A 16561-nucleotide genomic window follows, 5' to 3' on the forward strand; every position below is an offset into this window, starting at 1 on the left:
GATCAAAACTCCCAACAATATCAAAAGTAAATGATTGGCAACTCAGAAATGCAGTTCAAAAGATGGCCACTGAATATGCCCTCCACTATGCGAATACTGTATATGTCTCTCGTACTTTCTTTATCTCTGTCTTTTTCAGCAAAGCCCTTGTACTTCATCCTTCAGTGGATATTACAAATCAAAAAGGGAACCCCCTCATCCCTATAAGTGAGTTTTATAGCTCTCTAAAATTGGACTAAATCACAAAGAAAGACAAACTGGGATGTGTTCGCTAAAGCATAAGTCATACAAGGCTTTCCAACATTACACATTTTTTTCCATAAGCCAAGCTGCACTGAAACTGACATCAAACACGTTGCATATCAACAAAGGGCCTGGGACGTTTCACACACGCCTTATCTCATCTAGTCCCAGTAATGTCTCACAGCTGCTTTCAGTAAGGCAGTCACGAAGGCCTTTGGATGTTGCTCTGCGAGAAACTAAGATACTGGATCTTCACAAATGATACAGTCATAATCAGCTGTCTCTATGGCATCAAAAGACAAAAGAGGGAAAGAGAGATAAAATTAGTGGAAAACAAACTTTTCTCAAAAGAAGAGATTCATTTATGGATGTTTACTTTTGGGATGTAGAACGTCATTGGGTTTTCAGAGAATCTTGGTCCATGAGACAATTTACTCATAACACAGACACCATGCACGTGATGTCGTTGAGTCCTTCATCAACTTTAGTTATTGAAAGATCAGACAGCTCAGTTATCTGTGCCATTTGGCTTTCCCAAATCACTCTCAACAGATAACCTCGCAGAACACGATTCTGGATATGACACTCTTCTGAAATATTTTAGGAGACAGTCTAACAGTATATGATCATCTGGTTGTTTCAAAGAAAAGACTGGAACGTTTTAACATCTTTAACACATGATCATGCTTTTTGTTGCCCCAACGTTCTTAGATAGAGATTTTACAGGGTCCATAAAAAGTAACCCTCCCCCTCCAAAATACACATTCTTTTGAAGGCTTTTAAGGATTAAAAATAGATGTATGAGAGCCTGAAGGACATGGGCTTTCATTTATAAAACAATCATGCTCAAATCTGAGCATTAAGTGAGCATAGGCCATCATCACACAAGGGTCCAGATTGCTACATTTGAACATGAACCCATGATCAAATCTAAATTCAAACCTCTGCTCGTGCATGATGATCTCCTGTGGTGAACAAGTGGCATTACTTGACATGATCTCATACCCTATGTACACTATACTACCTTGACAACACAAACTAGGTCCAGGAGAGACTCTTGTGTAGTGTAGAGACAGATACAAATCTCTCATTAAGAGATGTCTCCCACACTACCTCTGGGGGGAGACATCTACACCATGAGTGGTACAGTGTAAAGACAACAGCTCTCTCACGCCCTGCAAGAATGACTTTAATTACCTTAATACCAGCAGACAACATTTTTGCTCTGTTACCCAAATAAAAAATGTAAGGCTTTTAAAATACAGTATTTAGACCCCTTGACTTTTCCCACATTTTGTTAAGTTACAGCATTTTCTAAACATGTATTTAAAACATGTTTTACTCATCAATCCACACACAATACCCCATAATGACAAAGCGAAAACAGCTTTTAATAGTTTTTTGCAAATGTATTAAAAACCAAAAGTAGGAATACCTTATTTATTCAGACCTTTTGTTATGAGACTTGAAATTGAGCTCAGGTGCATCAGTTTACTTCCGACGCCGACAGAGATGGCCGCCTCGCTTCGCGTTCCTAGGAAACTATGCAGTTTTCTGTTTTTTTACGTGTTATTTCTTACATTAGTACCCCAGGTCATCTTAGGTTTCATTACATACAGTCGAGAAGAACTACTGAATATAAGATCAGCGTCAACTCACCATCAGTACGACCAAGAATATGATTTTCACGAAGCGGATCCTGTGTTCTGCCTTTCAACCAGGACAACGGAATGGATCCCAGCCGGCGACCCAAAAAAACGACTCCGTAAAAGAGGGAAACGAGACGGTCTTCTGGTCAGACTCCGGAGACGGGCACATCGGGCACCACTCCCTAGCATTCTTCTCGCCAATGTCCAGTCTCTTGAAAACAAGGTTGAAGAAATCCGAGCAAGGGTAGCATTCCAGAGGGACATCAGAGACTGTAGCGTTCTTTGCTTCACGGAAACATGGCTCACTGGAGAGACGCTATCAGAGGCGGTGCAGCCAGCGGGTTTCTCCACGCATCGCGCTGACAGAAACAAAAATCTTTCTGGTAAGAAGAGGGGCGGGGGCGTATGCCTTATGGCTAACGAGATGTGGTGTGATCACAGAAATATACAGGAAGTCAAATCCTTCTGTTCACCTGATTTAGAATTCCTCACAATCAAATGTCGACCGCATTATCTACCAAGAGAATTCTCTTCGATTATAATCACAGCCGTATATATTCCCCCCAAGCAGACACATCGATGGCTCTGAACGAACTTTATTTGACTCTTTGCAAACTGGAATCCATACATCCTGAGGCTGCATTCATTGTAGCTGGGGATTTTAACAAGGCTAATCTGAAAACAAGACTCCCTAAATTGTATCAGCATATCGATTGCGCAACCAGGGCTGAAAAAACCTTGGATCATTGTTACTCTAACTTCCGTGACGCATATAAGGCCCTGCCCCGCCCTCCTTTCGGAAAAGCTGACCACGACTCCATTTTGCTGATCCCTGCCTACAGACAGAAACTAAAACAAGAAGCTCCCACGCTGAGGTCTGTCCAACGCTGGTCCGACCAAGCTGATTCCACACTCCAAGACTGCTTCCATCACGTGGACTGGGATATGTTTCGTATTGCGTCAGATAACAACATTGACGAATACGCTGATTCGGTGTGCGAGTTCATTAGAACGTGCGTTGAAGATGTCGTTCCCATAGCAACGATTAAAACATTCCCTAACCAGAAACCGTGGATTGATGGCAGCATTCGCATGAAACTGAAAGTGCGAACCACTGCTTTTAATCAGGGCAAGGTGACTGGTAACATGACCGAATACAAACAGTGCAGCTATTCCCTCCACAAGGCTATCAAACAAGCTAAGCGTCAGTATAGAGACAAAGTAGAATCTCAATTCAACGGCTCAGACACAAGAGGTATGTAGCAGGGTCTACAGTCAATCACGGACTACAAGAAGAAAACCAGCCCAGTCACGGACCAGGATGTCTTGCTCCCAGGCAGACTAAATAACTTTTTTGCCCGCTTTGAGGATAATACAGTGCCACTGACACGGCCTGCAACGAAAACATGCGGACTCTCCTTCACTGCAGCCGAGGTGAGTAAAACATTTAAACGTGTTAACCCTCACAAGGCTGCAGGCCCAGACGGCATCCCCAGCCGCGCCCTCAGAGCATGCGCAGACCAGCTGGCCGGTGTGTTCACGGACATATTCAATCAATCCCTATACCAGTCTGCTGTTCCCACATGCTTCAAGAGGGCCACCATTGTTCCTGTTCCCAAGAAAGCTAAGGTAACTGAGCTAAACGACTACCGCCCCGTAGCACTCACTTCCGTCATCATGAAGTGCTTTGAGAGACTAGTCAAGGACCATAACACTTCCACCCTACCTGACACCCTAGACCCACTCCAATTTGCTTACCGCCCAAATAGGTCCACAGACGATGCAATCTCAACCACACTGCACACTGCCCTAACCCATCTGGACAAGAGGAATACCTATGTGAGAATGCTGTTCATCGACTACAGCTCGGCATTCAACACCATAGTACCCTCCAAGCTCGTCATCAAGCTCGAGACCCTGGGACTCGACCCCGTCCTGTGCAACTGGGTACTGGACTTCCTGACGGGCCGCCCCCAGGTGGTGAGGGTAGGCAACAACATCTCCACCCCGCTGATCCTCAACACTGGGGCCCCACAAGGGTGCGTTCTGAGCCCTCTCCTGTACTCCCTGTTCACCCACGACTGCGTGGCCACGCACGCCTCCAACTCAATCATCAAGTTTGCGGACGACACAACAGTGGTAGGCTTGATTACCAACAACGACGAGACGGCCTACAGGGAGGAGGTGAGGGCCCTCGGAGTGTGGTGTCAGGAAAATAACCTCACACTCAACGTCAACAAAACTAAGGAGATGATTGTGGACTTCAGGAAACAGCAGAGGGAAGACCCCCCTATCCACATCGATGGAACAGTAGTGGAGAGGGTAGTAAGTTTTAAGTTCCTCGGCATACACATCACAGACAAACTGAATTGGTCCACTCACACAGACAGCATCGTGAAGAAGGCGCAGCAGCGCCTCTTCAACCTCAGGAGGCTGAAGAAATTCGGCTTGTCACCAAAAGCACTCACAAACTTCTACAGATGCACAATCGAGAGCATCCTGGCGGGCTGTATCACCGCCTGGTACGGCAACTGCTCCGCCCACAACCGTAAGGCTCTCCAGAGGGTAGTGAGGTCTGCACAACGCATCACCGGGGGCAAACTACCTGCCCGCCAGGACACCTACACCACCCGATGTTACAGGAAGGCCATAAAGATCATCAAGGACAACAACCACCCGAGCCACTGCCTGTTCACCCCGCTATCATCCAGAAGGCGAGGTCAGTACAGGTGCATCAAAGCTGGGACCGAGAGACTGAAAAACAGCTTCTATCTCAAGGCCATCCGACTGTTAAACAGCCACCACTAACATTGAGTGGCTGCTGCCAACACACTGACTCAACTCCAGCCACTTTAATAATGGGAATTGATGGGAAATGATGTAAAATATATCACTAGCCACTTTAAACAATGCTACCTAATATAATGTTTACATACCCTACATTATTCATCTCATATGTATACGTATATACTGTACTCTATCATCTACTGCATCCTTATGTAATACATGTATCACTAGCCACTTTAACTATGCCACTTTGTTTACATACTCATCTCATATGTATATACTGTACTCAATACCATCTACTGTATCTTGCCTATGCTGCTCTGTACCATCACTCATTCATATATCTTTATGTACATATTCTTTATCCCCTTACACTGTGTATAAGACAGTAGTTTTTTTTGGAATTGTTAGTTAGATTACTTGTTGGATTATTACTGCATTGTCGGAACTAGAAGCACAAGCATTTCGCTACACTCGCATTAACATCTGCTAAACATGTGTATGTGACAAATGTGTATGTTCACCTCCCTCAGGGGAGCCTCTTCCCAGAAGAATGGAGGCTGTTATAGCAGCAAAGGGGGAACCAACTCCATATTAATGCCCATGATTTTGGAATGAGATGTTCGATGAGCTGGTGTCTACATACTTTTGGTCATGTAGTGTATCTACCCATTTGTGTATCATTGCATTAATCTAATGTGGTCTCGAAGCATTTTGTATTATTTTGTATGTAAATCTGAGACACTCCATTTAGTGTGATATGTTACGGTTCATATGGTACAGTGCCTTGCGAAAGTATTCGGCCCCCTTGAACTTTGCAACCTTTTGCCACATTTCAGGCTTCAAACATAAAGATATAAAACTGTATTTTTTTGTGAAGAATCAACAACAAGTGGGACACAATCATGAAGTGGAACGACATTTATTGGATATTTCAAACTTTTTTAACAAATCAAAAACTGAAAAATTGGGCGTGCAAAATTATTCAGCCCCCTTAAGTTAATACTTTGTAGCGCCACCTTTTGCTGCGATTACAGCTGTAAGTCGCTTGGGGTATGTCTCTCAGTTTTGCACATCGAGAGACTGAATTTTTTCCCATTCCTCCTTGCAAAACAGCTCGAGCTCAGTGAGGTTGGATGGAGAGCATTTGTGAACAGCAGTTTTCAGTTCTTTCCACAGATTCTCGATTGGATTCAGGTCTGGACTTTGACTTGGCCATTCTAACACCTGGATATGTTTATTTTTGAACCATTCCATTGTAGATTTTGCTTTATGTTTTGGATCATTGTCTTGTTGGAAGACAAATCTCCGTCCCAGTCTCAGGTCTTTTGCAGACTCCATCAGGTTTTCTTCCAGAATGGTCCTGTATTTGGCTCCATCCATCTTCCCATCAATTTTAACCATCTTCCCGGTCCCTGCTGAAGAAAAGCAGGCCCAAACCATGATGCTGCCACCACCATGTTTGACAGTGGGGATGCTGTGTTCAGGCTGATGAGCTGTGTTGCTTTTACGCCAAACATAACGTTTTGCATTGTTGCCAAAAAGTTCAATTTTGGTTTCATCTGACCAGAGCACCTTCTTCCACATGTTTGGTGTGTCTCCCAGGTGGCTTGTGGCAAACTTTAAATGACACTTTTTATGGATATCTTTAAGAAATGGCTTTCTTCTTGCCACTCTTCCATAAAGGCCAGATTTGTGCAATATACGACTGATTGTTGTCCTATGGACAGAGTCTCCCACCTCAGCTGTAGATCTCTGCAGTTCATCCAGAGTGATCATGGGCCTCTTGGCTGCATCTCTGATCAGTCTTCTCCTTGTATGAGCTGAAAGTTTAGAGGGACGGCCAGGTCTTGGTAGATTTGCAGTGGTCTGATACTCCTTCCATTTCAATATTATCGCTTGCACAGTGCTCCTTGGGATGTTTAAAGCTTGGGAAATCTTTTTGTATCCAAATCCGGCTTTAAACTTCTTCAGAACAGTATCTCGGACCTGCCTGGTGTGTTCCTTGTTCTTCATGATGCTCTCTGCGCTTTTAACGGACCTCTGAGACTATCACAGTGCAGGTGCATTTATACGGAGACATGATTACACACAGCTGGATTGTATTTATCATCATTAGTCATTTAGGTCAACATTGGATCATTCAGAGATCCTCACTGAACTTCTGGAGAGAGTTTGCTGCACTGAAAGTAAAGGGGCTGAATAATTTTGCACGCCCAATTTTTCAGTTTTTGATTTGTTAAAAAAGTTTGAAATATCCAATAAATGTCGTTCCACTTCATGATTGTGTCCCACTTGTCGTTGATTCTTCACAAAAAAATACAGTTTTATATCTTTATGTTTGAAGCCTGAAATGTGGCAAAAGGTCGCAAAGTTCAAGGGGGCCGAATACTTTCGCAAGGCACTGTATGTATTCATTTGGGGATGTTCATCACCCATTTTGTATGATATGTTACGAATTGCAATTCGTACAACATGTTACGAATTTGCAAAATTTACAATATGTTTCAAATTCGCAAAATGTATGATATGTTACGAATTCCAATTTGTTGTGGCTAACATACGGAGCTTCCAGACCGCATTGCCAGATCAAGCATAAATGGTCTTTTAGGGAAAGGGTTAGCTAACATGCTACTTGCAAAGTAGCTGAAAAGTAGTAAGTAGAGGCAAAGTTGCTAATTAGATCAAATGCTAAATTTGTCCATGATGAGATTCAAACACGCAACTTTTGGGTTGCTAGACATTTACGTTATACGCAAACCCATCTCCCCCGACCAACCAACCACCCTCCTTTCATTTTTGACTTAAGTAAGCTTCCATCTTATGTAACCATACCAAACGTAACATACTCATTTGCGTGTCCTGGATTTACGTTTACTATGTTCGTTATTGTCTAGGAGACCAGTCTGATTAATCAAGTCTGCAACACTATATGCAATATGGTTTACATGAGAAGCTCCTGTATAGTTTGATTTGCTATCCTTATTTTGTTTGTCTATATACATTGGTATTTACGGTATGCTAATAGTTGCACTCACACAAGTTAGGAATGAGGCTTTGGCCACACCACATCCAAGGCCGGTGTAAACAGAAAAGTTGGTAATCTGATGTTAAAGAGAGATAGCTCTTACTAGACATATTTTACTAATGTAAATCCACCCTAAAGTCTCTATCAGTCAGCTGAGCTAACACAATCATGCTCAGATCAGTACCTATCGTGAATCCCCACAATATGTCCAGCTAGATGCACTGTAGGCCTACATCTTTCTGTACCAAAGTATGCACAGCATACTACATCTACATATTTCTGTACCAAAGTATGCACAGCATACTACATCTACATCTTTCTGTACCAAAGTATGCACAGCATACTACATCTACATCTTTCTGTACCAAAGTATGCACAGCATACTACATCTACATCTTTCTGTACCAAAGTATGCACAGCAACCAATCAATTGACATTGCATCTAAAAACTGTAGCTCTGAACACAGATTCTTGCAAGGCACGTGAGTGGGTTTAAATAAATCTCAAAAAAGAAAATCCCAACAAATATGCCAACAACTTGGTGCTAGACAGTTGTGGAAAAAGTACTCAATTGTCATACTTGAGTAAAAGTAAAGACACCTTAATAGAAAATGACTCAAGTAAAAGTGAAAGTCACCCAGTGACATACTACTTGAGTAAAAGTCTAAAAGTATTTAGTTTAAAAAATACTTAAGTATCATAAGTAAATGGAATTGCTAAAATGTACTTAAGTAGTAAAAGTAAAAGTATAAATCATTTGAAATTGCTTATATTAAGCAAACCAGGCTGCACAATTAGTATTTTTTTTATTGACAGATAGCCAGGGGCACACTCCAACACTCAGACATAATTTACAAACAAAGCATTTGTGTTTAGTGAGTCCGCCAGGTCAGAGGCAGTAGGGAGGACCAGGGATGTTCTCTTGATAAGTGTATGAGTTGGACCATTTTCCTGTCAAAATGTAATGAGTACTTTTTGGGTGTCAGGGAAAATGTATGGAGTAAAAAGTACATTATTTTCTTTAGGAATGTTGTGAAGTAAAAGGAAAAGTTGCCAAAATTATAAATAGTAAAGTACAGATACCCCAAAAAACAACTTAAGTACTACTTTAAAGTATTTTTACTTAAGTACTTTACACTACTGGTGCTAGGTAGCTAAAATTTCCACATCTTGCTTTGAGTGGCTCTTAGCCAAATTCGGAAAGCTTGTTCAATTCCCCATGCTGGGTTTTCTATTTGAACCTTCTAACCAAGGCTTTGGAGCACCTGTCAGCAATTTGGCAAATATGTTTTTCCACCTGCTACCTCGTTTTCCTCCCTTTGTTCCTCCAAGTGCTCACCCTACCCTTCCTCCTGGCACAGTTTCTGTGTGTTGTGGCTTTAAAACAATTCCAATTTGGGACAGCCAGAGAACCACATGAAACATGTTTCGTAAATGTGGGCCCACATCTGCTCTGCAGCAAGGTTGACAACTTGCTTTCACTTCTCCTCTATTTTTCATAGTCTCTTTCAAAACTCAAACCACTATAGAATGGGAATATGATGACTGGGCTGATAAACAGGCCTATATTATTTATTTGATTGATATAATAGCAGTGTTCATGATTTCAATTTCTACTTCAGTACATTGTTATTACATGTATGCAAAGATTAAACTATTGCAGTATTTGTTGGGGCCATTTAATGTTTCCCATTAAATTAACATCAATGGGTAATGCAATTAATACACCAACAGACATTACAGTGTAATTAAGGTTAATATTACATGCTATACAGTGCTGAAGGCTGGATGTACTGTAGGTCCAGCAATGGGCACAGGAAGTTGCTATGATCACTATCTGAGTGAGGTTTAGGGAGGGTAGAAGGGAAGAAATGCAGGAAGATGTTTGATTCTGAAATTAATTATTTGTGATGGATGAGAACAAATTTGTTTTGATAAATCTGCTCGATATGCTTCTTAGTAATGTTAAGAATTTGGGATGCTCATATACATGAACGTCCAGAAAAATAAGTCATTTAAGATAATATATTTTTTTATACAAGAACAATATTATGCACAATCACTTTCTAAACTCTTTCTGCTCAGACTTTTGTTCAAATTGAATTAGGCACAGACCTCAAGTCAGTATAAGGCCATAATTTTATGGGTATTCATATATAATGCGCTGTCCTGAGATTATTTTGAAGGATGTGTTCTAGTTAGTAAACAAATTGGTTCACCCACAAAAAAATACAAAATCCAGAATGGCATGTTATTAGCAAATGTAATCCTGCCTTTTGTAAAAACTCTCTCATAAAGTGGCTGTGCCGTAGTCTTCCGTCACAGGACAGAGAGACAACAGTTTCACAAGAATTCCTCTCAAGTAATTGCACAAACTACTTCACCAAAGATGTCTGGGCTTACCCACACAAATTGAACTTCACAGAGAAGAGCAATAATAAAACATCCATGGTTGGTCTGAAAATACAAGTTGAAAAATAAAGGACTAATTGTGGTTAGCCAAAAACCACAAAAATGACTATACTGTTCAACTGTTGATAATATGACAAATTGACAATACATGATTGATAGTTGAATGAGTTACTGTCTTGTTTAGTACTCTTGCTTCCTAAAATGAAATGTAACTCCCTCTTGGCTGGTCTCCCGGCAGGCGCCAAAGCTCATGTAGAATGCGGATACACCTTGGTCTCCAACTGTTCTGAGTCATGGTGGTCCATAGCCCTCCATAGCCTTCCAGGGCTACTAGGAAATTAAAGTAAAAAGGCAGAACTGCCTAATAGTATCTGAGCTACTATCATGATGGAATTATGAAGCCTGATCTTATGTAACAACTGGGATACTGAGTGAAAAGATCACTGGTGCATGCAGGCCTCTTTGATAATCTACAATATGGCTCAATAGACATTTAGTATGTTCAATATACACAACTCAAGTTACATGACCTCTACGTTTATATGACAAACGTGTGGAGTCACAGATGATATAACTGGGAATTGAGGCTACTTTGAAGACACATATTTTTGTGAACCTCAAACCAACGCTGTTTTGAGTTTCAGAGTGGAGGCGTTAGAAAAAAATTGTGTGATTACTGAGTTCTCTTTGAAATAAACCACTCTAAAGTAAGTGAGCACCATATTTCTGCAAAAGCTGACTAAAGACTATATAATAGGTAACATCATATGGACATACAGTACTGTATGTCAAAGTCACTTCAAAGCAGTGATTTACCTTACAGATTAGTGGTGAAAACAACCATTTTGGCACATAAATAAATGCATATTGTTAAACTGTTAGTTCACCGCTATACGATTGCTCAATATTTGTCTCCCTCAAAAATAGTTGCATGTGATTTGGAACACACAGTTGGTGAACACATAGAGTACCAGTCAAAAGTTTGGAAAAACGTACTCATTCAAGGGTTTTTCTTTATTTTTACTATTTTCTACATTAAAGAATATTAGTGAAGACATCAACACTATGAAATAACACATATGGAATCATGTAGCAAAAAAAGTGTTAAACAAATCAAAGTGTATTGTATATTTGAGATTCTTCAAAGTACCCACCCTTTTTCTGGATGACAGCATTGCACACTCTTGACGTTCTCTTAACCAGCTTCATGAGTAATACTTTTCCAACAGTCTTGAAGGAGTTCCCACATATGCTGAGCACTTGATGGCTGCCCTTTCCTTCACTCTGCGGTCCAACTCATCCCAAACCATCTCAATTGGGTTGAGGTCGGGTGATTGTGGAGGCCAGTTCATCTGATGCAGCACTCCATCACTCTCCTTGGTCAAATAGCCCTTACACACCCTGGAGGTGTGTTTTGGGTCATTGTCCTATTGAAAAACAAATGATAGTCCCACTAAGCGCAACCAGATGGGATGGAGTATCGCTGCAGAATACTGTGGTAGCCATGCTGGTTAAGTGTGCCTTGAACTCTAAATAAAGCACTGACAGTGTCACCAGCAAAGCACCCCCACACCATCACAGCACCTCCTCCATGCTTCACGGTGGGAACCACACATGCGGCGATCATCCGTTCACCTATTCCGCATCTCACAAAGACACAGCTGTTGGAACAAAAAATCTCACATTTGGACTCAACAGACCAAAGGACAGATTTCCACCAGTCTAATGTCCGTTACTCGTGTTTCTTGGCCCAAGCAAGTCTCTTCTTATTATTGGTGTCCTTTAGTAGTGGTTTCTTTGCAGCAATTCGACCATGAAGGCCTGATTCACGCAGTCTCCTCTGAACAGTTGATGTTGAGATGTGTCTGTTACTTGAACTGTGTGAAGCATTTATTTGGGCTGCAATCTGAGGTGCAGTTAACTCTAATGAATGTATGCTCTGCAGCAGAGGTAACTCTGGGTCTTCCTTTCCTGTGGTGGTACTAATGAGAGACAGTTTCATCATAGCGCTTGATGGTTTTTGCGACTGCACTTGAAGAAACGTTTAAAGTTCTTGACATTTTCCAGATTGACTGACCTTCATGTCTTAAAGTAATGATGGACTGTAATTTCTCTTTGTTTATTTGAGCTGTTCTTGCCATAATATGGACTTGGTCTTTTACCAAATAGGGCTATCTTCTGTATATCACCCCTACCTTGTCACAACACAACTGATTGGCTCAAATGCATTAAGAAGGAAAGAAATTCCACAAATGAACTTTTAACAAGGCACACCTGTTAATTAAAATGCATTCCAGCTGTCATCAAGGCAAAGGGTGGCTACTTAGAAGAATCTCAAATATATTTGTTTAACACTTTTGTGGTTACTACATGATTCCATGTGTGTTATTTCATAGTTTTCATAGTCTTCACTATTTTTCCACAATGTAGAACATAGTAAAAATAAATAAAAACCCTGGAATTTGTAGGTATGTCCAAACTTTTGACTGGTACTGTACCCTGAGTGTACAAAATAAGAGGAACATTGCTATCGATATATCAGAACAGCCTCAATTCGTCGGGGCATGGACTCTACAAGGTGTCGAAAGCATTCCACAGGGATGCTGGTTGACTCCAATGTTTCCCACAGTTGTGTTATGTAGGCTGGATGTCCTTTGAGCGGTGGACCATTCTTGAAACTGTTGAGCGTGAAAAACCCAGCAGCGTTGCAGTTCTTGACACACTCAATCCGGTGCGCCTGGCATCTACTACCATACCCCGTTCAAAGGTACTTCAATCTTTTGTTTTGCCCATTCACCCTCTGAATGGCACACATACACAATCCATCTCAATTGTCTGAAGGCTTAAAAATCTTTCTTTAACCCGTCTCCTCCTCTTCATCTACACTGATTTAATTAGATTTTACAGGTGACATCAATAAGGGAGCGATCATAGCTTTCACCTGGATTAATCTGATCAGTCTATGTCATGAAAAGAGGTTGCGTTAGCTCCCAAAGCTAATGCCATTGCCTAGACAGGCTCTGTGGGCTAACACAATCTTGAGTCGTGACTCAGGTTAGAAACGAATTGGTCACACTAATTAGCTGCTCCAAACAATGAAAATGTGTTATTTTGTCCAGTCTCATGCAAGAGGTAAATCCCTTTATGATGTAAAAAGCTTTCACCTTCAAAATAATACTCAACAGGAAACCCTTTTAGGCTTTTTGACGTTTTACTCTTTAGTTAGCAGTAACTGTCCCTCTGTTTTCTAAACATACCGAAAGACACAAAATGTTTTGTTTGTATGAATAGCTTCCCATAAGAAAGAGAATAACATCTGTGTAGCCACTAGCTAAACCCTCAAGATAATCTAAAGTGAAGCAGGTGCATATCATGGCAAACATCATCCACAATTAGGGACATTCAAACATTCTTTCCTAACTCCCTTGCAAACATAACAAAATTAGCAACAGTCTTGACACCTGTCCCCAGTAACAAATATGGCCCGAGGCCCACTTGTTCCTTTGAAAGCATTCCAAATAAATCAATTAAAACCTACAGCTAAAGTAAACACATTTTTCTTGACCACACATCTACAGTTCATCATCAGGGGATGATCTAATTGAGGGGAGGGAGGTGGTGTGTCATGTGGTGGTATGTGTGTGTGTGTTAAATGTATGTGTGTTTAAATGTGTGTTTACTTATGTTTTATTAGCTTGAGTGGTGGGTATTACAATAGATTATGTAAAATTACACAGGGCCCATCCCTAACTCTAACCTCTATAACTACAGCCCTCAGATTGAACCCTGACCACATACCCTCTGGATGGTTCTTTGGTTCAGGTTTTTGCTTAAATCTATGGTAATAAGGACTCAATGCCATTGACAATACAGACAAATACAAACGCAAACAATAAACACATCCATAAACGTAATTCCATATATGTTGCCTAAATCAACTCTAAAAGGTCTCTCACTTCTTATATATGTCTGCATCTATATTAACATCTACTGCCATATGTACATTCTCCCACAATGCTCCATTTTAATGGAGTTGAGTAATTGAGTGGATGTAATTACTTGCGTTGCACAACGTTGCTTTTAAGGTAATATCCTGTAAGAAATCTCATACTGCAACAGAGCACAAAGTCTGATTTAATAGTGATGTTGAGGGTTGGAACCGGATATTTGTGTGGAGCTAACTGTGCTAGTTAGAGATTTCACACTGAGCTCTGGAGGCAAGCCACAATGCCTGGGGAAGTTGAAATGACGAAGCAAGGGGTCGTATACCAGCTATAGTTCATTCACAATCTCATTTGGGCTTTTTTAGGTATTTTTCTCAATATAAACCCCTATGAACAAATCATCCATAGGCCTTCAACAAACATAGTGACTGAACTTAAAAGCTAAGGATTTGTTTGATAAGTCTACTAGGGGATTAAAAAAGAAAGAAAATTGCAACCACTAGTGCTGTGTAGTACTTTCACAGCTGGTAGCAAGGTCAAAGACAACAACTTGGATTCTGGAGAACTCAGAGCAACATGATCACAACCAAATCATTCAACTTTTCATCTCATCTGATTATAATGTCGATGAGGGCCAGATGGATTTTTTTATTTGACCTTTATTTAACCAGGCAAGTCAGTTAAGAACAAATTCTTATTTTCAATGATGGCCTAGGAACAGTGGGTTAACTGCCTGTTCAGGGGCAGAACGACAGATCTGTACCTTGTCAGCTCGGGGGTTTGAACTTGCAACCTTCCGGTTACTAGTCCAACGCTCTAACCACTAGGTGTCATTTAATTGATCTGAAATTGAAAGGCATCCACTGACTGTCGTCTTCCTACCATATGTTTCTGTGCAGTAGTACTTTTCACATGGCTTACCATGCTCCTGTAAAATAATATTTCAAACCACGCACGTTTGGCATCTTACACACTATAGCCTCAGACAAGTGGGAGCTCTGTCCCATTATGTCAATTCACAGGCTAAAAGAATAGCTGACAAGAGAACTGTAGCGCCTTTTATGATTTGATTCCAGTAACATCGTCAATGGCCCCAGGTGTTTTCTGCCCTTATGACGAAATTGTAGGCGATTATAATATGCCAACAATGCAGTAAAATGTGTGAGTGGCTTGTTAATACATGGAGGGGATGGGTGTAATCTTAGTGTGCCACATGCTGATGGCATGCAGTATTCTCGTAGGTGTCTGCTCGTCTCAACATGCACCACCAGGTCACTCAAACCATACACTCACTTTTCAAATCCTCGCCAAACCACTTTGGAAAAAGTACTTTCACCAAAAGTATTATTAAGCATTATCAATCTCAAGTAACAATAGAGAATTGGGCACCACGACTGTGAAATTATGATTTGTATTACTATAAGCATACTGCCAACCTGCAACGAGACTGTATCATAATCAAAGAAAGCCTAAGTAGTTCTCATTTGAGAACCATGGACCAATATACTATTCTGTCTGATCAAGGACTAATGAAAGGTTCTAACTGACGACAGTCAATAGCCTAATCATCATACACATTCACGATAGACATTGGCAGTTGTTTCAACATCCCACAAGTGAAAAATATGTTAACCATGTGATCATTCCAGGCACTTTATGCAAAGCACACCCTGGTAGGAAAATATCTCTGCATGAGGTCCCCCACGTTCTAGACATCATACCGTTTATCAACAGTAGGCTAACCATGTATGCGCACCCTGGGGCCAGTTGTTCATCTGGTCAGTTAGGTTAAATATTGAGAATAAGCAACTGAAATGCAAGGTCTTACAAAGATGTTTAAAGACCAAAAGTGATGTCCATATTGAACTTACAAATAAATAATAAATTATCCATAATCTGAATAAAATAATTTGGTGTATAAGGCTGCACTTTGGTCCCTGATGTGTATTTCAATGCATTCTTACAAAATGTAAATATGTGTTTAGTGTTAAGCTATTACAGAGGCGATAATTATCCTACCTGTAGATCAGCTGGGTAGCTGATATCCAACAGCTGGAATACTGGAGAATATCGGTCATTCATATCGGTTGCGGCCGGTGACAGTGTCTCCTCTCTGTTCTTCTGGAGAATCTCGCGTTTCACTTCGGATCTCAGGTCCAAATAACAGAAAAGCGTAACTAGATGCAATGAAAGGGATAAGACGAAGAATCCCAGAAAGATTTTACAGTTCTTACACTGTTTCCTGCAAATGCAGGTAGACTCTTTTAAGTCACTGTCCTCTAAATTTGCTAACTTTTCAGACAGCGATTTGGGTGCCATGTCTAAATACTCTTTCAGTCGTTGCTATTTCAGCATACTCGGCTTTTGTCTATGATGCTATGTCCCTAACCTGAGCTGACTGATATTCAAACGATAGCACAGTGACAGTTATCTCCATCCACATCTAGTCAGGGGGACGGTACGGTAACCCACACACTGATACTGTAAAATAAAGTGAT

At 40.9% G+C, this 16561-nt stretch overlaps 1 protein-coding gene across 4 annotated transcripts in view; it reads right to left on the reverse strand.

The window, feature by feature from the left end:
• LOC112257665 (ectodysplasin-A) overlaps nt 1-16561 on the reverse strand; it is a 69593-nt gene extending 53032 nt beyond the window's left edge. For 2 of the 4 annotated variants that reach the window (XM_024431420.2, XM_024431418.2), the window contains exon 1: nt 16083-16557. In XM_024431420.2, the coding sequence (XP_024287188.1) occupies nt 16083-16382 (300 nt within the window). In that variant the 5' untranslated portion in view covers nt 16383-16557. Of the gene's footprint in view, nt 1-16082 lie in introns of all 4 variants that reach the window. The other 2 variants (XM_024431419.2, XM_042326718.1) reach the window with 2 other exon arrangements.

Source organism: Oncorhynchus tshawytscha, linkage group LG09, assembly GCF_018296145.1.
Source record: "Oncorhynchus tshawytscha isolate Ot180627B linkage group LG09, Otsh_v2.0, whole genome shotgun sequence".
Classification (NCBI taxonomy): Eukaryota; Metazoa; Chordata; class Actinopteri; order Salmoniformes; family Salmonidae; genus Oncorhynchus; species Oncorhynchus tshawytscha.